The sequence below is a fragment of the Oncorhynchus kisutch genome, linkage group LG27 (assembly GCF_002021735.2).
Source record: "Oncorhynchus kisutch isolate 150728-3 linkage group LG27, Okis_V2, whole genome shotgun sequence".
Taxonomy (NCBI): Eukaryota; Metazoa; Chordata; class Actinopteri; order Salmoniformes; family Salmonidae; genus Oncorhynchus; species Oncorhynchus kisutch.
Window position 1 is genome coordinate 41,159,402 of NC_034200.2, and position 24,546 is coordinate 41,183,947.

General features: G+C 43.4%; 1 protein-coding gene across 3 annotated transcripts; it reads left to right on the forward strand.

Moving 5' to 3' along the window:
- The first annotated feature begins 13,728 nt into the window (after positions 1-13,728).
- Positions 13,729-21,061, forward strand: LOC109872086 (protein THEM6-like). Of its 3 annotated transcripts, none has more exons than XM_031806909.1 (6): positions 13,729-13,857; positions 14,375-14,461; positions 17,364-17,585; positions 17,891-18,079; positions 18,218-18,308; positions 20,150-21,061. In XM_031806909.1, exons 3-6 carry the CDS (start codon positions 17,368-17,370, stop codon positions 20,276-20,278), a joined length of 627 nt encoding a protein of 208 aa, XP_031662769.1. In that variant the 5' UTR covers positions 13,729-13,857; positions 14,375-14,461; positions 17,364-17,367; the 3' UTR covers positions 20,279-21,061. The 3 variants fall into 3 exon arrangements, with proteins under 3 accessions (XP_031662769.1, XP_020318777.1, XP_031662768.1); XM_020463188.2 differs by lacking the exon at positions 13,729-13,857 and adding an exon at positions 14,096-14,214; XM_031806908.1 differs by lacking the exon at positions 13,729-13,857 and adding an exon at positions 14,096-14,205.
- Positions 21,062-24,546: the final 3,485 nt, after the last annotated feature.

The following is a 24,546-nucleotide window of genomic DNA, read 5'->3' on the forward strand; positions in this document are numbered from 1 at the left end:
CACTGAGGGTGTTTAACATCCTGTCTAGTGGAGAATTAGATCCTTCTGGAGTATATAGTTTAACGTCGTTTCTGATCATTTCACAGTTTAACTCATTTTGTCCGGCATTGCTGATCACTTTGCTCAGACCACCAGCCGTGACTAGAGGTTTTACAGTAAGCACTGCAGGGTACTGTATTTGCCTCTACAATTAAATGTTGGAAATATGGGAATGGGTCGTCTCATCATTACACCTCATTCTGCCTGCTGGTTCTGATATCCATTGATCACGCTAGTTCTGATATCCCTTCATCACACTGGTTCTGATATCCCTTCATCACACTGGTTCTGATATCCATTCATCACGCTGGTTCTGATATCCATTCATCACGCTGGTTCTGATATCCATTCATCACGCTGGTTCTGATATCCATTCATCACGCTGGTTCTGATATCCATTCATCACGCTGGTTCTGATATCCATTCATCACGCTGGTTCTGATATCCATTCATCACGCTGGTTCTGATATCCATTCATCACGCTGGTTCTGATATCCATTCATCACGCTGGTTCTGATATCCATTCATCACGCTGGTTCTGATATCCATTCATCTGGCTGGTTGTGATATCCATTCATCACACTGGTTCTGATATCCATTCATCTGGCTGGTTCTGATATCCATTCATCACGCTGGTTCTGATATCCATTCATCACGCTGGTTCTGATATCCATTCATCACGCTGGTTCTGATATCCATTCATCACACTGGTTCTGATATCCATTCATCACGCTGGTTCTGATATCCATTCATCACGCTGGTTCTGATATCCATTCATCACGCTGGTTCTGATATCCATTCATCACGCTGGTTCTGATATCCATTCATCACGCTGGTTCTGATATCCATTCATCACGCTGGTTCTGATATCCATTCATCACACTGGTTCTGATATCCATTCATCACGCTGGTTCTGATATCCATTCATCACGCTGGTTCTGATATCCATTCATCACGCTGGTTCTGATATCCATTCATCACGCTGGTTCTGATATCCATTCATCTGGCTGGTTCTGATATCCATTCATCACGCTGGTTCTGATATCCATTCATCACGCTGGTTCTGATATCCATTCATCACGCTGGTTCTGATATCCATTCATCACGCTGGTTCTGATATCCATTCATCACACTGGTTCTGATATCCATTCATCACGCTGGTTCTGATATCCATTCATCACACTGGTTCTGATATCCATTCATCACGCTGGTTCTGATATCCATTCATCACACTGGTTCTGATATCCATTCATCACGCTGGTTCTGATATCCATTCATCACGCTGGTTCTGATATCCATTCATCACACTGGTTCTGATATCCATTCATCACACTGGTTCTGATATCCATTCATCACGCTGGTTCTGATATCCATTCATCACACTGGTTCTGATATCCATTCATCACACTGGTTCTGATATCCATTCATCACGCTGGTTCTGATATCCATTCATCACACTGGTTCTGATATCCATTCATCACGCTGGTTCTGATATCCATTCATCACACTGGTTCTGATATCCATTCATCACACTGGTTCTGATATCCATTCATCACGCTGGTTCTGATATCCATTCATCACACTGGTTCTGATATCCATTCATCACATTGGTTCTGATATCCATTCATCACGCTGGTTCTGATATCCATTCATCACACTGGTTCTGATATCCATTCATCACGCTGGTTCTGATATCCATTCATCACGCTGGTTCTGATATCCATTCATCACGCTGGTTCTGATATCCATTCATCACGCTGGTTCTGATATCCATTCATCACACTGGTGCTGATATCCATTCATCACGCTGGTTGTGATATCCATTCATCACGCTGGTTCTGATATCCATTCATCACACTGGTTCTGATATCCATTCATCACACTGGTTCTGATATCCATTCATCACGCTGGTTCTGATATCCATTCATCACGCTGGTTCTGATATCCATTCATCACGCTGGTTCTGATATCCATTCATCACACTGGTGCTGATATCCATTCATCACGCTGGTTCTGATATCCATTCATCACACTGGTTCTGATATCCATTCATCTGGCTGGTTGTGATATCCATTCATCTGGCTGGTTGTGATATCCATTCATCACGCTGGTTCTGATATCCATTCATCTGGCTGGTTGTGATATCCATTCATCACGCTGGTTCTGATATCCATTCATCTGGCTGGTTCTGATATCCATTCATCACGCTGGTTCTGATATCCATTCATCTGGCTGGTTGTGATATCCATTCATCACACTGGTTCTGATATCCATTCATCTGGCTGGTTCTGATATCCATTCATCACGCTGGTTCTGATATCCATTCATCACGCTGGTTCTGATATCCATTCATCACACTGGTTCTGATATCCATTCATCACACTGGTTCTGATATCCATTCATCACACTGGTTCTGATATCCATTCATCACACTGGTGCTGATATCCATTCATCACGCTGGTTCTGATATCCATTCATCACGCTGGTTCTGATATCCATTCATCACGCTGGTTCTGATATCCATTCATCACACTGGTTCTGATATCCATTCATCTGGCTGGTTCTGATATCCATTCATCACGCTGGTTCTGATATCCATTCATCACGCTGGTTCTGATATCCATTCATCACGCTGGTTCTGATATCCATTCATCACACTGGTGCTGATATCCATTCATCACGCTGGTTCTGATATCCATTCATCACACTGGTTCTGATATCCATTCATCTGGCTGGTTGTGATATCCATTCATCTGGCTGGTTGTGATATCCATTCATCACGCTGGTTCTGATATCCATTCATCTGGCTGGTTGTGATATCCATTCATCACGCTGGTTCTGATATCCATTCATCTGGCTGGTTCTGATATCCATTCATCACGCTGGTTCTGATATCCATTCATCTGGCTGGTTGTGATATCCATTCATCACACTGGTTCTGATATCCATTCATCTGGCTGGTTCTGATATCCATTCATCACGCTGGTTCTGATATCCATTCATCACGCTGGTTCTGATATCCATTCATCACACTGGTTCTGATATCCATTCATCACACTGGTTCTGATATCCATTCATCACACTGGTTCTGATATCCATTCATCACACTGGTGCTGATATCCATTCATCACGCTGGTTCTGATATCCATTCATCACGCTGGTTCTGATATCCATTCATCACGCTGGTTCTGATATCCATTCATCACACTGGTTCTGATATCCATTCATCACACTGGTTCTGATATCCATTCATCACGCTGGTTCTGATATCCATTCATCACGCTGGTTCTGATATCCATTCATCACGCTGGTTCTGATATCCATTCATCACACTGGTTCTGATATCCATTCATCACGCTGGTTCTGATATCCATTCATCACGCTGGTTCTGATATCCATTCATCACGCTGGTTCTGATATCCATTCATCACGCTGGTTCTGATATCCATTCATCACGCTGGTTCTGATATCCTTCATCACGCTGGTTCTGATATCCATTCATCACGCTGGTTCTGATATCCATTCATCACGCTGGTTCTGATATCCATTCATCACACTGGTGCTGATATCCATTCATCACACTGGTGCTGATATCCATTCATCACACTGGTTCTGATATCCATTCATCACACTGGTGCTGATATCCATTCATCACGCTGGTTCTGATATCCATTCATCACACTGGTTCTGATATCCATTCATCACGCTGGTTCTGATATCCATTCATCACACTGGTTCTGATATCCATTCATCACACTGGTGCTGATATCCATTCATCACACTGGTTCTGATATCCATTCATCACACTGGTTCTGATATCCATTCATCACGCTGGTTCTGATATCCATTCATCACGCTGGTTCTGATATCCATTCATCACACTGGTTCTGATATCCATTCATCACGCTGGTTCTGATATCCATTCATCACACTGGTTCTGATATCCATTCATCACACTGGTTCTGATATCCATTCATCTGGCTGGTTCTGATATCCATTCATCACACTGGTTCTGATATCCATTCATCACACTGGTTCTGATATCCATTCATCACACTGGTTCTGATATCCATTCATCTGGCTGGTTCTGATATCCATTCATCTGGCTGGTTCTGATATCCATTCATCACACTGGTTCTGATATCCATTCATCACACTGGTTCTGATATCCATTCATCACACTGGTGCTGATATCCATTCATCACACTGGTGCTGATATCCATTCATCACACTGGTATCCCTCACAAACGGCTTAATACTTATATAGATGAAATGTTTATTTCTTCAAACATGCAACATTGTGTAACATAATCATTACTTAAAAATAAAAATAAACATTGAATTACCCACAATCCTATGAGAACAGAGCCTCTTGGCAAGATAGGAAATACAAGAAGATTAAAATTAGACTTCCAATGTGTTCAATCCCTTAATTATCTCTTTCTTTGGTTGTCCTCATAAAAGATACTTTTTACATTTTGAGCAAAAAATTAAGTTGGATTTATTCTGATTGTTGGTATGCTTTTCTGATGACGATGTCTATAATTTATTTAGAACTCAAGGCACACTTAACCAGCATGGCTACCACAGCATTCTGCAGCGATACGCCACCCCATCCGGTTTGCACTTAGTGGGACTAATGATTTGTTTTTCAACAGGAAAATGACCGAACACACCTCCAGGCTGTGTAAGGGCTATTTGACCAAAAAGGAGAGTGATGGAGTTCTGCATCAGATGACCTGGCCTCCACAATCACCCGACTTCAACCCAGTTGAGATGGATTTGGATGAGTTGGACCGCAGAGTGAAGGAAAAGCAGCCAACAAGTGCTCAGTATATGTGGGAACTCCTTCAAGACTGTTGGAAAAGCATTCCTCATGAAGCTGGTTGAGAGAATGCCAAGAGTGCGCAAAGCTTTCAGAAAGGCAAACGGTGGCTACTTTGAAGAATCTAAAATCTAAAATATATTTTGATTTGTTTAACACTTTTTTGGTTACTACATGATTCCATAATGTGTTATTTAATACTCTTGATGTTTTCACTATTATTCTACAATGTAGAAAATAGTAAATAGTAAAAGAAAAACCCTTGAATGAGTAGGTGTATCCAAACCTTTGACTGGTACTGTAAATATTTACTGAGTTTCTTTTATATCTCCTAGATTTAAGGACAGACTCTTCAAAACCTTGTTTCTAATTGATTTATTTTTTGACTGTCCCTTTTGTATAAATGTGTTATTCAATGCTTTTCTATGGGCTTTAGAAGTGAAGTCCAAAATCAATATTTTATCGAATAATCTTTTTCTATATGTGTTTTTACCTAAAAGTGTCCTAAGATTCTACATCTATATGATCCATAGTATAAGCATCCTAAAACAATTCCATATGTCTTAGACTCTAAAGAATTAAAAGATAAACATATACATGAAAACATTTCACAGCGAGAAAGAGAGGAGTTGACACATTTAGCCAATAAACCCTTTTTTCCCCGTAACGTTTTTGAGTGATTTAAGAAGGAATCTCAGATGTAACTTCTAACGATCTAAAAAAAAAAAGCTAAATTCAGTTTTCCATCAAAATAAGAATTATTGTGAGCTAATTGGACTAATATATCACAAGAGAACAGATCATTTGCCCTTATGAAAATGTAAAAAGGAATGTTAGACTATTTTCTGATAATTGTGCTGTTAATATGTGCCTGATGTTAAGACTACGGACTGTTTATAAAGGGCCTATTTGCGAGATTGCCTTGTCATTTTAACAGACATAGGCTAGGTCTACTGACTAAAATCAGGGGTTTTGATTGTAATTCAACTTGCCATGGTTTAGTTAGCTAGATGCAGGTAGCCTATAGCACCTGATAGCCTACAGTAAGTAGCCTAGACATAATGTGAAATTAACGATTTAGGAGCTTGCTTGGTTCAAATTGACAGACTGATTTATTCACCATGTACAGCGAGGTAATACGTGCTCCCGTTACCCAGTAGCCTGCTATAGGCTACTGGGGATGTGGTGGTAATTTCAATCACTGAATCAAATATTAAAATATAGATATGACCTGAATAGGCTTGTCAACAACAGACAGTTTTTTTCTTTTTTACCTGGAGCCTAATCTGACTGTTACCTTCAATCTAATGCAGTTATTCCCCAGGGGTACGCGCAATGCCGTCGGGGTACGCGCAATGCCGTCGGGGTACGCGCAATGCCGTCGGGGTACGCGCAATGCCGTCGGGGTACGCGCAATGCCGTCGGGGTACGCGCAATGCCGTCGGGGTACGCGCAATGCCGTCTGGGTACGCGCAATGCCGTCGGGGTACGCGCAATGCCGTCGGGGTACGCGCAATGCCGTCGGGGTACGCGCAATGCCGTCGGGGTACGCGCAATGCCGTCGGGGTACGCGCAATGCCGTCGGGGTACGCGCAATGCCGTCGGGGTACGCGCAATGCCGTCGGGGTACGCGCAATGCCGTCGGGGTACGCGCAATGCCGCCGGGGTACGCGCAATGCCGTCGGGGTACGCGCAATGCCGTCGGGGTACGCGCAATGCCGTCGGGGTACGCGCAATGCCGTCGGGGTACGCGCAATGCCGTCGGGGTACGCGCAATGCCGTCGGGGTACGCGCAATGCCGTCGGGGTACGCGCAATGCCGTCGGGGTACGCGCAATGCCGTCGGGGTACGCGCAATGCCGTCGGGGTACGCGCAATGCCGTCGGGGTACGCGCAATGCCGTCGGGGTACGCGCAATGCCGTCGGAGTACGCGCAATGCCGTCGGAGTACGCGCAATGCCGTCGGGGTACGCGCAATGCCGTCGGGGTACGCGCAATGCCGTCGGGGTACACGCAATGCCGTCGGGGTACACGCAATGCCGCCTGAGTACGCGCAATGCCGTCGGGGTACGCGCAATGCCGTCGGGGTACGCGCAATGCCGTCGGGGTACGCGCAATGCCGTCGGGGTACGCGCAATGCCGTCGGGGTACGCGCAATGCCGTCGGGGTACGCGCAATGCCGTCGGGGTACGCGCAATGCCGTCGGGGTACGCGCAATGCCGTCTGGGTACGCGCAATGCCGTCGGGGTACGCGCAATGCCGTCGGGGTACGCGCAATGCCGTCGGGGTACACGCAATGCCGCCTGAGTAGCCTCGTTTTACCGCCAAAAATAAAATGTAACCATCTAGAGTTCAGCCAAATAACAACACAATGTCAAATACAGGAAGTCAAATAATTAACATCCAATCACATTAACCTTCAATCTCTAATCTTACCTCATTTACTCACACTGTATATAGATTTTTCTACTGTTTTATTGACTGTATGTTTGTTTTACTCCATGTGTAACTCTGTGTCGTTGTTTATGTCCCACTGCTATGCTTTATCTTGACCAGGTCGCAGTTGTAAATGAGAACTTGTTCTCAACTGACCTACCTGGTTCAGTTAAGTAAAGGTGAAATAAAATTTAAATAAAAACTCTCTCGCGGGAATTCCACTAACGGTCCGTATGTAGCCATGATGTTGGTGTTGGTATCTGTACTGATGGAGCAAAAGCCATGACAGGGAGACATAGCGGAGAGGTAACGCGTGTACAAGCAGTTGCTCCTGACGCCACTTGGGTACACTGCAGCATCATTATTATTATTATTATATTATTATATTTATAATTATTATATTATTATTATATTTATCACAATTATATTATTATTATATTTATCATTATTATATTATTATTTGTGCTCTGGTCCTTTAAGAGCTCTTTGTCACTTCCCACGAGCCGGTTTGTGACAGAAACTCACATTCATTCTTACATTTATTAAACGTATCGTATAGTGTGTGTGTGGCAGGCTTACAATGATGGCAAAACAACATTTGAGAGTGCGCTGCCCCTGGTGTTAGAGGGGGTACAGCTGGAGGTTGAATGTTTGAAGGGGTACGGGACTATAAAACGTGTGTGAACCACTGCTCTAATGGATTCTAACAACAGCTGATCACCTGGAGCCTAATCTGACTGACTGTTACATTCAATGTAATGTATTCTCTGACTAGGTATCCACCTTTCCCTTTCTAATAGCTGATCGGCAGTTGTGATAGAACTGTGACCATGATCACAATTGATATCTTCCAATTTAATTCATTAAAAATGTCCATTAATAATACATTTATAACAAGGCTACAACGACAAAAAATAAAACTGAAGTTATAGGCTATTTATTAAATCCGTTTGTCAGCTCCAGGTAGCCTACGCAAGTGGCACAAATTGTTGGCAATGACTCCAGTGATATCGTCATTTCAACATATTTATTGTATAAAATGGTAGGCTACAGATGGCCAACAGATGTTTCATTCTCCAGATTTAATGTCAGTTTCATTGTGAACTTTTCCCCATAACAGAAGCAGGAGAGGGAGTTCCACAACTTCCATTTGGAATGTCCACTCGAGGCCCGAGAACTGAGCATGCGTAAAACCCCTCGCTTGATATTGTTTTCTAGAAGCAACGCTGATATTAGATGGAGTTTAAACCCCTTCCCGAACGAATTTATCTAATGCGCCTAAATTCGTTTTCCGGTGCTTTGCCACCGTTATTTCTTGATCAGCTCTGTTTATTTAATCTTTATTTAACTAGGCAAGCCAGTTAGGAACAAATTCTTATGTACAATAACTGACATCGCTGGGCCAATTGTGCGCCGCACTATGGGTCTCCCAATCACGGCCGGTTGTGATACAGCCTGGACTTGAACCAGAGTTTGTAATGACGCCTCTAGCACTGAGATGCAGTGCCTTAGGCCCGTGTCTTGATGGCTTGGGAGCTTCCTTGAAGGAATATTGTATTTCGGTTTGCAGCGCTTCACAGCGGTGTTGCTGAGGAGACGCTGATGGAAACAAGACCCAGGACTGGACTGAAGAGATCTAAATATGGAGATAGCGTAAGTTCAGTGATGGGGAAACGAAGCTTTCTGAAGCATTGAGCATTTATAGCCAATTGTGTCGAAAATGGGTTGATTACTCGGGGCGTTGGTCAACACAGTGTACAGTAGCGACATCTGCTGGTCAAAACCATTTAAACAGACAAAGTATAGATGACGTAGAACACGCCGTAACGCGTGCCCAGTGTAGCCATTTTTCTCTTCTACGGAAACCAATACTAAACCAATCAGGTTTTTTATTTTATAATAATGTAGAAGCACACAAATAGACAATGAAACATATGCTAGGGGGTACAACAAATGGCATATTATACAAAAACCTTAAAAGAAACAACCATATTGATTGTTTTAACAGCTTTCTGATTAGAAGAATGTAGAATGGTCTTAATGTACTGGTGGAATTCTTTATAGAAAACACGGAGGAGTGGTTTTATATTAGTGAATTTACATTTCTGAATATGACATTTTGCCATTAGCACAATTAGATTTATGAGGTAAAATTGTTTTTCTTTATCTTTATGGATATTAAATTCTGAATAAGGAAACACCTCTAAATAACATGAGAGTTCCAGACGGAACAGCATCAAAGACTATGGAGAACCCTCTAGGTGTTACAGGGATATGGTGATGAGATTTTTATTTTTTTAAGTCCTCAATTAACAATCCTTCTGCATTAAAAAGTTGACTCACCAGCAGGATATGATTATTGAACCAATTCTTAAAAAATAAAGACTTGTTTCTATACAAAATGTCCTTATTGTTACAAATGAAATACTTAAGCGGGAAAAACATGCTTATATATTAACGACCACGCTATGAATACTTGTCTATGAAACGCAGATCATTTTGCAGGAATCTTATCAGTGTTATAGTTACTATAGTTACAAAGTAACGTAAAATTGAAGCCACCAAAACAGGAGAAGATATAATGAGGGATGAAAATCTAACATTGAAGTTGGATTCTTTAAGAAATGTTTAGCCCAATTTATCTTAAAAGTATTATTCAAAGTAGGAACATCTAAAAAAAATTGAGCCAACCATATTTATATGTGTTCATAACGACAGATTTTGGAAAATAAGGTGTACGATTTTTCCAGATGAAGTTGGTGGTCAACTGTTTTACCTATTTAGTTGTCAAGATATCGGGACTGGGCTGCATATAGGGACTGGGCTGTATGTAGGGACTGGGCTGTATGTAGGGACTGGGCTGTATATAGGGGACTGGGCTGTATGTAGGGACTGGGCTGTATGTAGGGACTGGGCTGTATGTAGGGACTGGGCTGTATGTAGGGACTGGGCTGTATATAGGGGACTGGGTTGTATATAGGGGACTGGGCTGTATGTAGGGACTGGGCTGTATGTAGGGACTGGGCTGTATGTAGGGGACTGGGCTGTATGTAGGGACTGGGCTGTATGTAGGGGACTGGGCTGTATATAGGGACTGGGCTGTATGTAGGGACTGGGCTGTATGTAGGGGACTGGGCTGTATATAGGGGACTGGGCTGTATGTAGGGACTGGGCTGTATGTAGGGACTGGGCTGTATGTAGGGACTGGGCTGTATGTAGGGACTGGGCTGTATGTAGGGACTGGGCTGTATGTAGGGACTGGGCTGTATGTAGGGACTGGGCTGTATATAGGGGACTGGGCTGTATGTAGGGGACTGGGCTGTATATAGGGGACTGGGCTGTATGTAGGGGACTGGGCTGTATATAGGGGACTGGGCTGTATGCAGGGACTGGGCTGTATGTAGGGACTGGGCTGTATGTAGGGGACTGGGCTGTATATAGGGACTGGGCTGTATGTAGGGGACTGGGCTGTATATAGGGGACTGGGCTGTATGTAGGGACTGGGCTGTATGTAGGGACTGGGCTGTATGTAGGGGACTGGGCTGTATGTAGGGACTGGGCTGTCTGTAGGGACTGGGCTTTATGTAGGGACTGGGCTGTATATAGGGACTGGGCTGTATGTAGGGACTGGGCTGCATGTAGGGACTGGGCTGCATGTAGGGACTGGGCTGTTTGTAGGGGACTGGGCTGTATGTAGGGGACTGGGCTGTTTGTAGGGGACTGGGCTGTATGTAGGGACTGGGCTGTATGTAGGGACTGGGCTGTATGGAGGGACTGGGCTGTATGTAGGGGACTGGAGATACCTTCATCTTTAGAAAGCAATACTCAACCTTTCAAGGATAAATCCCTCTGCAACCAATGGTTCATCTTCTTTTAGTTTTTTTTCAATAATAGTTATGAAATGTAATGAGCATCTTTCCTGTTGATCCTTAGACATGGCAATCCCAAGGTATGGTACCTTTTCCTTGACTGGAAAATTGAATATAGAGGGTATCACAGAGTCTTAACAGCAAACATTTCACACTTATTAACTCTTGATACTCCCCGTCCCGGATCCGGGAGCGTAATCATCGACTGACGCTAATTAGCATAACGCAACAGACATAAATATTACTAGAAAATATTCCTTTTCATGAAAATCACAAGTGAAATATATTGAGACACAGCTTAGCCTTTTGTTGATCACCCTGTCATCTCAGATTTTGAAAATATGCTTTACAGCCAAAGCAAGACAAGCATTTGTGTAAGTTTATCGATAGCCTAGCATAGCATTATGTCCAGCTAGCAGCAGGTAACTTGGTCACGAAAATCAGAAAATCAATCAAATTAAATCGTTTACCTTTGATGAGCTTCGGATGTTTTCACTCACAAGACTCCCAGTTAGATAGCCAATGTTCCTTTTTTCCCAAAATATTATTTTTGTAGGCGAAATAGTTCTTCACGTTTGGCTGAGAAATCGACCGGAAATTACGATCACGAAAATGCCGTAAAATATTCCAAATTAGCTCCATAATATCGACAGAAACATGGCAAATGTTGTTTATAATCAATCCTCAAGGTGTTTTTCAAATATCTATTCGATAATATATCCACCGGGACAATTGGTTTTTCAGTAGGACCGATTGGAAAAATGGCTACCTCTGTATTTTACGCGAGAATCACTCTGAGAGCCATCAGGTGACCACTTACACAATGTAGCTGTTTACGGGTATTCTTCAACACAAATGCATAAAACTATGTCACAATGCTGTAGACACCTTGGGGAATATGTAGAAAAAGTAATCTGGTTGATAGCCCATTCACTGCTCAATAGGGACGCATTGGAACGCAGAGCTTTCAAAACACGAGGCACTTACGGATTGGATTTTTCTCAGGCTGCAAAATCAGTTCTGTTATACTCACAGACAATATTTTTACAGTTTTAGAAACTTTAGAGTGTTTTCTATCCTAAGCTGTCAATTATATGCATATTCTAGCATCTTGTCCTGACAAAATATCCTGTTTACTTTGGGTACGTTATTTTTCCAAAAATGAAAATACTGCAACCTAGTCACAACAGGTTTAAGGTTTAGGCAAAGACCAGATGCTTTGGAAAATATATTTATCACATCGACTGCTCTAGGAATCTTGTCAGCATCTTTAATAAAGTTGCTGTTATCTGCTAGCTGACTGATGACTGATGACTGACTGATGATAATATCTCTGTCAGCAACAGAGATCCCTTTTATATCGCTATATAGATCCCTTTTATATCGACCAATCAGGTGGTTGTTCAACAAAAAAACGAAGCTTCTGACGTCATTGAACACGTGCTTCTGATAAAGTGATACAACCGTCGGATTACTGCTTCCACTTTCAGTAGTTGATCCATCTGGAGAGACTTCAGAAAGATAGGGAGGGTGTTGATCCATCTGGAGAGACTACAGAAAGATAGGGAGGGTGTTGATCCATCTGATTTGTTTAAGAGACGTCTGGATACTGTGTATCAGGATGTTGTGTCCATTTACACAGATGGTTCAAAGGATCCAAGGACAGGATGTACTGGGTCAGCATTTGTAGTGCAGGAATGTTGGGTGGCAGTCAGGAAATGTATTACAGATCATGTGCAGTGTGCATGTGCACCGAAGGACAGTCTCCTGTCCTTTATATCACGTAGCAGACAAGACCTGCTTTATGAGGTGCTACAAACCCATGGCAGGAGTAAACAAATGGATATACAGATCATATTTACATGGGTCCCAGCTCATGTGGTAGTGGCAGGGAACGAGGCAGTTGATGTACTGGCTAAACAAGCACTAAGTAGTGGGGATGTTGATGTGGTAGTTTCAATGAGGAAGGCAGAGGCAAAAAGCTTGATATGGACAGTGAGGGTGCAGAAATGGCAGGAGCAGTGGATTAGAGATACTAAGGGCAGGCATTTATTTCAAGTACAGAGGAAAGTTGGGGAGGGGAGAACAGCAGGAAGGGACAGAAGAAAGGAGGCTATATTTACAAGATGAAGGGTGGGACACAGCCAGTTGATTAAGGCTGGGACACAGCCAGTTGATTAAGGCTGGGACACAGCCAGTTGATTAAGGGTGGGACACAGCCAGTTGATTAAGGCTGGGACACAGCCAGTTGATTAAGGCTGGGACACAGCCAGTTGATTAAGGGTGGGACACAGCCAGTTGATTAAGGCTGGGACACAGCCAGTTGATTAAGGCTGGGACACAGCCAGTTGATTAAGGCTGGGACACAGCCAGTTGATTAAGGCTGGGACACAGCCAGTTGATTAAGGGTGGGACACAGCCAGTTGATTAAGGCTGGGACACAGCCAGTTGATTAAGGCTGGGACACAGCCAGTTGATTAAGGCTGGGACACAGCCAGTTGATTAAGGCTGGGACACAGCCAGTTGATTAAGGCTGGGACACAGCCAGTTGATTAAGGCTGGGACACAGCCAGTTGATTAAGGCTGGGACACCGCCAGTTGATTAAGGCTGGGACACAGCCAGTTGATTAAGGCTGGGACACAGCCAGTAGAATAAGACATGTGAAATGAAAGCATCCAACAGGAAAATGTGAGTATTGCCAGGAAACAGAGACAGTGGAGCGTGTATTGATACAGTGTGGACATTATTGTAGAGAAAGAGAGAGGATGAGATCTAGTATGAGGGAGAAGGGGGATACAGGAAATTAGTTTAAAGAGTATATTGAGTAGAACGTCATTAGATATAGTCGCAAATATTGTATATTTTTTAAGAGCAACGGGGCTGACAGGTAGGATTTAGTTTCTCCGTGTCTCTGGCTACACTCCAGTACAGTAGGTGGCGGTAATGCACCATAATAATGGATGCCAACCGCCGAAAAACCCCACCGAAGAAGACGGAATACTGCTTAGTGATTTCAACGCATACCTCGGAGCTCCGGTATCAAATGTAACATAACTATATAAACATTTAGAATAGGTTTTACTTGACTTGGGAAGTTGTGAATTCCACACGTGACTGATTTTTTTGTCGAGGGAGAGTGACAGCTACACAGATTTGTTTGATAAATATCTGCTCTTCAAATCTATTTCTGTAATTGTTTTCTCAGCCTGAACTGCAGCTCGGAGTTTCAGGATAAGACGGTGAACGTGCAGTGTTGATTTCGGGACAAGAAGTTTCTGATCAAAACAGTCAGGTAGGTTTGTTATTACTAAACTTCAACGTTGGTCTGCGCTGTCCACTGTGAGTTCATGTCATTTCTAAGTTTGCTTAAAAATGTGTTAATATCTCATTCACATTTGGAAGACTATAACATGGGTGGGTATAATTTGTGGAACTTTCCAACAGTAATCTGTTCCAAAAACTAAGTAAATAACAAGGTTTCCAACAAACAACGCATACAAAGTTGTATTGCGGCCGAATAAGATACCGGGTAGGGAGTGGGCTAATTCATTAAGTGTTTAACTCACCACGTTTATTCCGAAAAATGTCTGTCCTCACTCTGGTAGCCTATGGACAAAATTTAAGAATAAACTACGTGGTGAGTTGATGCCTATTCGTTCGCAAGGTTAATTGATCGTGCTACATTGTATGCATTATTTGTTGGCAACGACGTTTTTGGAACATATCCCTGTTGGAACGTTCCACAAATTATACCCACCCCTATAACATCTCTACTGTGCCACTTTTATATGGAGGGGAGGCTAATCTACATTTCCCCCTTTTTAAATACAAACTGAGTGTACAAAACATTACATGCTCTTTCTATGACCAGGTGAATCCAGGTGAAAGCTATGATCCCTTATTGATGTCACTTAAATCCACTTCAAATCAGTGTACATTTGTTGAGGAGACGGGTTAAAGAGGGATTTTTAAGCTTTCAAACATGGATTGTGTATGTGGCATTAAGGGTGAATGGCCAAGACAATAGTCTGAATGACTAAAACCAGGTAGAAAGTGTGCAGAAATGATCATTCAACTTTTAATTTTTTTTTACCTCTGAACTCTTTTTCTTTCAATTAGTATTTTCAACAGTTATTAGCAGCACTATTTAGTGAATTTGGTAGATTTTTGATCTCAAACCAGTGAATTTAACATTCAAGTATATGGGCAAAACTGAATTATTGACAATGGAAAAGTTGTTCCCTTGTCATGTAATTGGTACATTTACTATCAATCTAGTTTTCCAGATTGCATTTTGACCCCCCACCCCCCAAAATGGATCACGACAGACAACCTGGTTCAATTTGGGTCTGAGGCAAAACCAGTTGAGAACCACTGTATTAGGCTAGCCCAATACTGGACTACAGGGGCTTATCGTTACTCCGTATAGTCCAAGGACCTTAGCTAGCTGCATGTTCTGTTTAAAGGCCAATTTGGCTCTGGAAGCCGGAACAGACAAATACTACATCCTGAACGTGAATCGATTCTCAATTGCGGTACGGTTTCTAGAAGCAAAAATCCCTTTACTTTCTTATCACATCAAAATAATTTCACAACTGAAAAATACACTCTTACCGGTTGGTGCCAACAGTATTTTTCTGTGACAACATGTTGGTGACATCATTCTCCTGTTTAGGAGACGTAGATGGCTAACTGGCATCTGTCTTCCATTAACACGCTCTTATATGGACATATGACTGTGTTGGGACACTAACCCTAACCATATATCAATTTCACACTAAACCTAACCTAGTGTATCAATTTAACCTTATTTATATATACAGTGGGGCAAAAAAGTATTTAGTCAGCCACCAATTGTGCAAGTTCTCCCACTTAAAAAGATGAGAGAGGCCTGTAATTTTCATCATAGGTACACTTCAGCTATGACAGACAAAATGAGAGAGGAAAATCACATTGTTGGATTTTTAATTAATTTATTTGCAAAGTATGGTGGAAAATAAGTATTTTAAAAATGTACATACAAAAAACGACTTCAGGGGATTCTCAAGTTGGATTTGATTTACCTTGAATATTGCAAGCCATTTGTGTAGACTATTATCCAGACAACCTGCTGAGTTTAACCATAGAGACTGAATTTATCTACCAGGCGACCACTTTTTCCTCATTGTTAGGCTATTTGATGTGGAATCTTTACAAAAGTTTATAAATGGAAGCTAAATCCGGTATATAGATAATATACTGCATAATCAAACACTCCCTAGTCAGCTAGTGTTTTGAGGGTGGACTGACAGTATTATTTGGCGTTAAATAGACTGGTTTTACGCACGACAACTTTCTAACCAAGCTGGGAGATAATTCGAGGACGGCTCATGTCACTCGGGTTCAGCTAGAATATATATGCAAAACAATCTATTGGTAGCTGATCAGTGTGTTGCATAAAAAGTATTTTTTTACCGAGGGGCTCCAACAGTCACACTGTTTAGTGAGTTCAACAGATCATATCAAATAAAGGTTCAATAAATCAAATCTGAGGCAGTAAGGGATGACCAGGGATGTGCTCTTGATTAGTGTGTGAATTAGACCATTTTCCTGTCCTGCTTAGCATTCAAAACATTTACTTTTGGGTTTGAGGGAAAATGTATGGAGTAAAAAGTACATCATTTTCTTTAGGAATGTAGTGAAGTAAAAGTTGTCAAAAATATAAATAGTAAAGTACAGATAAATACATAAACTACTTCAGTAAAAATACTTGAAAGTACTACTTAAGTACTTTACACCACTACAAGTGAGCCAGCTGTGATCAGTACCATCAGGAACTCGAGGTGGGCCGGCTGGAAGCTGGGTATACCCCACTTGGGTTCTTGAGAGCTAATCTAAAGTAGGACTTGTGGGGCGATAGATGTACATACTGTTCCAGCTAACCCTGTCCATGAATCATTCACACCTACCAGGTTTCTACAAACCACCTTTCAAGCTGAACCTGTTCTTATTTATTTCAAATCCCCACATAGCTGATGTGCCCTTGTAATGAAGGCAGCCAGGCATGTCTGTGTAGTTGTCTACACCCTGGTAACCCTGCTGAAACTATTTGCCTGCCTGCCTGTATTGCTGTCTGTCTGTCTTGCTGTATTGCTGTCTGTATGTCTGTCTGTCTGTATTGCTGTCATGTAACACTACCTCTCCCCCTTCTCCAGGGAGATGTTACTGTGGGTGTTAGGAGTGTTGCTGCTGCTGTTCTCCAGTCTGGATGTGTGGTACTTCGTGCGTGCGGCGGTCACGCTGGTCAGGGCCTGGTTCCAGAAGCCGGTGTGGGACGTCCTGGGGGAACAGAGTGTGTCGGGACGCGTCCTGCTTCACGATATCGACCTGGGACACATGAACAATGCCAGATACCTCCGGGAGTGTGACTTCGCCAGGTTAGATGGGTCCCAGGAAGCTGAGTTCTCTGTTAGTTTTAACATATTCCTTTACCCCAGTAGCTCCTAACCCCTAGAGGATTCCTTTACCTCAGTAGCTCCTAACCCCTAGAGGATTCCTTTACCTCAGTAGCTCCTAACCCCTAGAGGATTCCTTTACCCTAGTAGCTCCTAACCCCTAGAGGATTCCTTTACCTCAGTAGCTCCTAACCCCAAGACGATTGTGTGTGTGTAACGTCCTGTACTTCCCCAGTACACCCACACAGGGTGTATGATGGTGATGTGGAAATGTTGTCCTCTCTCAGGTTCTCCCTGTACAGTCGTAACGGGGTGTTTAAAGCCTGCAGAGCCCTGAGGGCCACCATGGTGGTAGGGGCCACTACTATCCGCCTGCGCCGGGCCCTGTGCCTGGGGGAAGCATTTGAGCTGCGCACCAGAATCATGGTCTGGGATGAGAAGGCCTTTTACCTAGAGCAGCGTTTCGTCTCCTGCAGGTGTGTCTGCTAGTATAATGCCTTATGGACTTCAATGGAACTGTGTATGGCATGGGGACAACTGTGTTGTTTACAACCTGTTTTGGCTTCATGTGTTACATCCCATATTAATCAGTCTATCATTCTTTCCTCTTCCAGGGACGGTCTGGTGGCAGCTGTCATGTTGTGTAAACAGAACGTCATGCGCAGCAGTCCTGACAAGATCCTACAGTTCCTCTGCAAGAGAAAAGTAAGAGGAGGTGGAAGGGAAGTGGGGGAGATGGTGGAGGGGAGGAAGATGAATGAGTGGATGGGTGGACGAGCGACTGATGTAGAAGTTGAGAATTTTAAAGGAGGGCTGATATAAGTTTTAGTCCTCATAAGGAAATAAGGGCTTGGAGGCGTGGCTCTCTCCTGTGTGTGTGTATGTTTGAACGTGGGAAGAGTTGGGACATCTGCCAAAACACTACAGTTACAGGCACTCAGCCTTCTAGATAACTTTAAACTGTCTAACCAGGAAGTAGTCTGTAACTTTAAACCGTCTAACCAGGAAGTAGCCTGTAACTTTAAACCGTCTAACCAGGAAGTAGCCTGTAACTTTAAACCGTCTAACCAGGAAGTAGCCTGTAACTTTAAACCGTCTAACCAGGAAGTAGCCTGTAACTTTAAACCGTCTAACCAGGAAGTAGCCTGTAACTTTAAACCGTCTAACCAGGAAGTAGCCTGTAACTTTAAACCGTCTAACCAGGAAGTAGCCTGTAACTTTAAACCGTCTAACCAGGAAGTAGCCTAGACTATCTAGCAAGCTAGCCAACTTTCTTCAGCCGGTTTGACTTTGGATAGCCTCTCTGGGGCTAGTTAGGAACGTCAATATATTCCACAATGTAAATGGGACAATATTTTCATGTTGCACACCTTTTCTCATTAAATGCTTTCAATATTTGTATATGAATTTCTACAATTCATAGTATCAGGTTTTTACGTGATTGAATTTGAACATATTGTCCCATGTACAGTGTGTAATTTACTGATGGGTATATCCAAAGTCAAACCAACATACCACAGTCAGTGTGCGTTCCATTCCCAGGTGTTATGGCATTGTGTAATTTACTGATGGGTATATCCAAAGTCAAACCAACATACCACAGTCAGTGTGCGTTCCATTCCCAGGTGTTATGGCATTGTGTAATTTACTGATGGGTATATCCAAAGTCAAACCAACATACCACAGTCAGTGTGCGTTCCATTCCCAGGTGTTATGGCATTGTGTAATTTACTGATGGGTATACCCAAAGTCAAACCAACATACCACAGTCAGTGTGCGTTCCATTCCCAGGTGTTATGGCATTGTGTAATTTACTGATGGGTATATCCAAAGTCAAACCAACATACCACAGTCAGTGTGCGTTCCATTCCCAGGTGTTATGGCATTGTGTAATTTACTGATGGGTATATCCAAAGTCAAACCAACATACCACAGTCAGTGTGCGTTCCATTCCCAGGTGTTATGGCATTGTGTAATTTACTGATGGGTATATCCAAAGTCAAACCAACATACCACAGTCAGTGTGTGTTCCATTCCCAGGTGTTATGGCATTGTGTAATTTACTGATGGGTATATCCAAAGTCAAACCAACATACCACAGTCAGTGTGCGTTCCATTCCCAGGTGTTATGGCATTATGATCGGGTTGCCTCCAGCTCCAAATGGATGATAACTTGGGTACAGCTTTGAGCATGTGGGCAGGAATGAAATAAACTCAACCCAGGGTTACACTTATACATAGTCTACCCTTCATCTGTCTGGCAAATCTCCACTTTGGACGAGACCTGACTTTATGACCAAAATGATCCTATTTCCACTTCCTAGTGTATTTTGACACTAAAATACATGGGATATCACTCAGTCCTCTTCTCTCACTCAGTCCTCTTCTCTCACTCAGTCCTCTTCTCTCACTCAGTCCTCTTCTCTCACTCAGTCCTCTTCTCTCACTCAGTCCTCTTCTCTCACTCAGTCCTCTTCTCTCACTCAGTCCTCTTCTCTCACTCAGTCCTCTTCTCTCACTCAGTCCTCTTCTCTCTGTGTGTTCAGGTGGAGTGTCCCGACTACCCTGAGGATCTGCAGCACTGGATCAGCTTCATCTCAGCCAGCAGCCAGGCCCTGAGAGCCCAGAGTGGTCTAGAGGACAAGACTGGAGCGCAGGAAGACAAAGACAAGTGATTGAGTGCTGTGCTGTTGTCGACGATATGGGACAATGAAGGCTCTCTCTGACAGATCTGGGGTGTAATTCATTAGTGTCGACTGTATGAAAACATTTCTCATTTGAAAATAAGAGTTACTATTAGATGAATGTAGGTAGGTTTGTTCCGTTTGGTTCCTAGTGAATACACCCAAGCTTCAGACTGCTGGACGCTCTATCTCTTCCACTCTGACCTCCTGCTGACTAGGGCTGTGTTTACACAGACCGCCCAATTCTGATATTTTTTGCCACTTAATTGGTCTTTTGACCCATTGGACCAGCGCTTTTGCCAATAATTGGACAAAAAGATCAGATTTGGGCTGTCTGTGTAAACACAGCCCATGAGACTTCACTTCACTGGTGCCTTCTCTCTTCTAGGCTCAGTCCCAAATGGACCATACGCCATGTGCACTTGTGGAGATCTGAGAGGATTTGATTGGTATAAGCGATACGGTGAAACTTCTACCGAGCCTATCAAAGTGGAAGTTGGATCCATTTCCATATCGATTGCATCTGACCAATCATCTCACATCTGTACTAGGGCGTAGGGTCCATTGTGGGACTTGACCTAGAGTCAAATAGGACAGACCTGTCTATCGACCTTCTGCTGTATCCTGGATACTCCTTGTGGAGGGTGGCATGGACAATGGTCTGTTACTACTGACCATTCCATATAGGAATTGGAACATAGGAATCTATAGGAAAGAGGTCAAATGAATTCATCTATATTTTCTATGTTGTAAAATAAAAATCAATTGATTTGAGTTTGTTTGTTTGTTATAGGCTTACTTAATAAAGATCTCCTGATAAAATGGAAACTAAGGTTGATTGTGAAATATTGGGAATAGAAACCTGGTTAAAATGTATTATAGTTTAAGATCTAATCGGGAGAATTTAAAGATTCTCTTGATGCAGACAGTGGGGTCTTTTCTCAACTCCTCGTGTCCTCTCGCCTCCTGCGGGACCTCTGATTTTCTCATCCAATGGGTTTTGAGGATGAGGAAAGAGGACGCGAGGGGTATGCAATTGAGAGAAGGCCAGACTCTCCTCGACCACTCATCGGTTTCCGGGTCACGGAGGAGAGAGGGAGGATGGACTTTTCCACAAATGAGAAAAGGTCAGGGTTTTGGTTGTGATTAAAAATCAGCGAAGCATTTGACATTATTTGGTTCGTGGAGTTCCTCCCTGGTTCAGCTGGGATGTGTACTACCCTCTCAGAGCTTTTGTATCCAGGCCATTGCAGTCAATGTTTTCTCATGTAGACAGTGTTGGCAGACAGGAGCTGAGCTGTAGGATGTCTGGGGAAGATCACTTTGATGTTGATTGTATAGCAGAAGAGAATTACAAAGGAATAAAGTGTAGTAACTGTGGAGGAGAACATGAGGAGATCCTTGGAATGCCAAAATCAGGGCAGTGGTATAGCGGAAGACGGTGCTTGACTTGGGCAGGAGTTCATCGGAGCTGAGTACCGGCACATCAAATGTTTGATTGCTTGAGCTGCTGTTCCTGTTATGGAATAGATGTAGCTGCTGTTCCTGTTATGGAATAGATGTAGCTGCTGTTCCTGTTATAGAATAGATGTAGCTGCTGTTCCTGTTATGGAATGGATGTAGCTGCTGTTCCTGTTATGGAATAGATGTAGCTGCTGTTCCTGTTATAGAATGGATGTAGCTGCTGTTCCTGTTATGGAATGGATGTAGCTGCTGTTCCTGTTATGGAATGGATGTAGCTGCTGTTCCTGTTATGGAATGGATGTAGCTGCTGTTCCTGTTATAGAATGGATGTAGCTGCTGTTCCTGTTATGGAATGGATGTAGCTGCTGTTCCTGTTATGGAATAGATGTAGCTGCTGTTCCTGTTATAGAATGGATGTAGCTGCTGTTCCTGTTATGAAATGGATGTAGCTGCTGTTCCTGTTATGGAATGGATGTAGCTGCTGTTCCTGTTATGGAATGGATGTAGCTGCTGTTCCTGTTATAGAATAGATGTAGCTGCTGTTCCTGTTATAGAATAGATGTAGCTGCTGTTCCTGTTATAGAATAGATGTAGCTGCTGTTCCTGTTACAGAATAGATGTAGGTCCTGCACCTACATGTCAATGTTGCCGGCACTGAAAATGAGTATGGGAACTCTTTCAATCCAAGTCAAGCACTTGGAGGAGCTAAACAACAATATGCACTGAGGCCTGCGTATTACCAGCAGGATCCAGACAGGCTTCAAGTGAAGAACGTGGACTTTATTGCTTTAAAAGCAATGCTCAAATTGGAGGAAAAAAGTCAGCTGAGCTGTTTCTGGGATTAAAAGACTACATGCATTACTGACTCGTGCAGTCCCACCCTCACAGGCCCCAGAGCCTGAACAAGGGATTTGAAGTTTAGAATGACTAAAGGAGTGGAAATATATTTTATTAAATTATTTTGTGTAGATTAATGTTCATTTTCTCACACCAGTACTATAATTCACTTTTCTTAGTGTTTATTTTTTTCACCCCCGTCCAGTTGGTGGCGAGAATATACATTTTGCGTGTAGTTCGCAAACAAACCCGAAGAAGACAATGTTTGAACCAATCGAATTGTGGCAGGGTGACCGGCTGAAAGTAAGCACACCGTATATTACCGTTCTCCTAGCAGCAGGATATTATGCTGACAGCACGATAGAGGATTTTTCTATTTCTCTTCGAAATAAGAGTCCCTGTGGAAAACACAAGCTACATTTGAGAATATCGATATTTTTTTTCACTCCAGTGCAGTACAACGTTTAATCACAACATTACAACCACCTCTTAAAAAGACAATGGGAAATTTGATGTATTTTATTATTGTATTATTTAACCCAGAATTGTTTTTTTAAAAGTTGACATAAATACTCATATGTTGAAAGCTATTGGGTCAGCTATATTTAAAGAAATACACTGTTAATAAAATACAAATATATGTTATTAGAATTACTCAATACAGTCTGCAAAACTTAAATGGGTCTCTTGTGCTGACAGAGTACTGGTGAGCCTTTACTCCACCCACTCCTTTCACTGCACCACAGGACGCGGTATAAGGGATACTTATTATAGGGACGGCAGGTAGCCTAGTGGTTAGAGTGTAGAGGCGGCAGGTAGCCTAGTGGTTAGAGTGTAGAGGCAGCAGGTAGCCTAGTGGTTAGAGTGTAGGGGAGGCAGGTAGCCTAGTGGTTAGAGTGTAGAGGTGGCAGGTAGTCTAGTGGTTAGAGTGTAGAGGCAGCAGGTAGCCTAGTGGTTAGAGTGTAGGGGAGGCAGGTAGCCTAGTGGTTAGAGTGTAGAGGCGGCAGGTAGCCTAGTGGTTAGAGCGTGGGGACGGCAGGTAGCCTAGTGGTTAGAGCGTGGGGACGGCAGGTAGCCTAGTGGTTAGAGCGTGGGGACGGCAGGTAGCCTAGTGGTTAGAGCGTGGGGACGGCAGGTAGCCTAGTGGTTAGAGCGTGGGGACGGCAGGTAGCCTAGTGGTTAGAGTGTAGAGGCGGCAGGTAGCCTAGTGGTTAGAGCGTGGGGACGGCAGGTAGCCTAGTGGTTAGAGCGTGGGGACGGCAGGTAGCCTAGTGGTTAGAGCGTGGGGACGGCAGGTAGCCTAGTGGTTAGAGCGTGGGGACGGCAGGTAGCCTAGTGGTTAGAGCGTGGGGACGGCAGGTAGCCTAGTGGTTAGAGTGTAGGGGCGGCAGGTAGCCTAGTGGTTAGAGTGTAGAGGCGGCAGGTAGCCTAGTGGTTAGAGCGTGGGGACGGCAGGTAGCCTAGTGGTTAGAGTGTAGGGGCGGCAGGTAGCCTAGTGGTTAGAGTGTAGAGGTGGCAGGTAGTCTAGTGGTTAGAGTGTAGAGGCAGCAGGTAGCCTAGTGGTTAGAGTGTAGGGGAGGCAGGTAGCCTAGTGGTTAGAGTGTAGAGGCGGCAGGTAGCCTAGTGGTTAGAGCGTGGGGACGGCAGGTAGCCTAGTGGTTAGAATGTAGAGGCGGCAGGTAGCCTAGTGGTTAGAATGTAGAGGCGGCAGGTAGCCTAGTGGTTAGAGTGTAGAGGAGGCAGGTAGCCTAATGGTTAGAGTGTAGAGGCGGCAGGTAGCCTAGTGGTTAGAGCGTAGGGACGGCAGGTAGCCTAGTGGTTAGAATGTAGAGGCGGCAGGTAGCCTAGTGGTTAGAATGTAGAGGCGGCAGGTAGCCTAGTGGTTAGAGTGTAGGGACAGCAGGGTAGCCTAGTGGTTAGAGTGTAGGGACGGCAGGTAGCCTAGTGGTTAGAGTGTA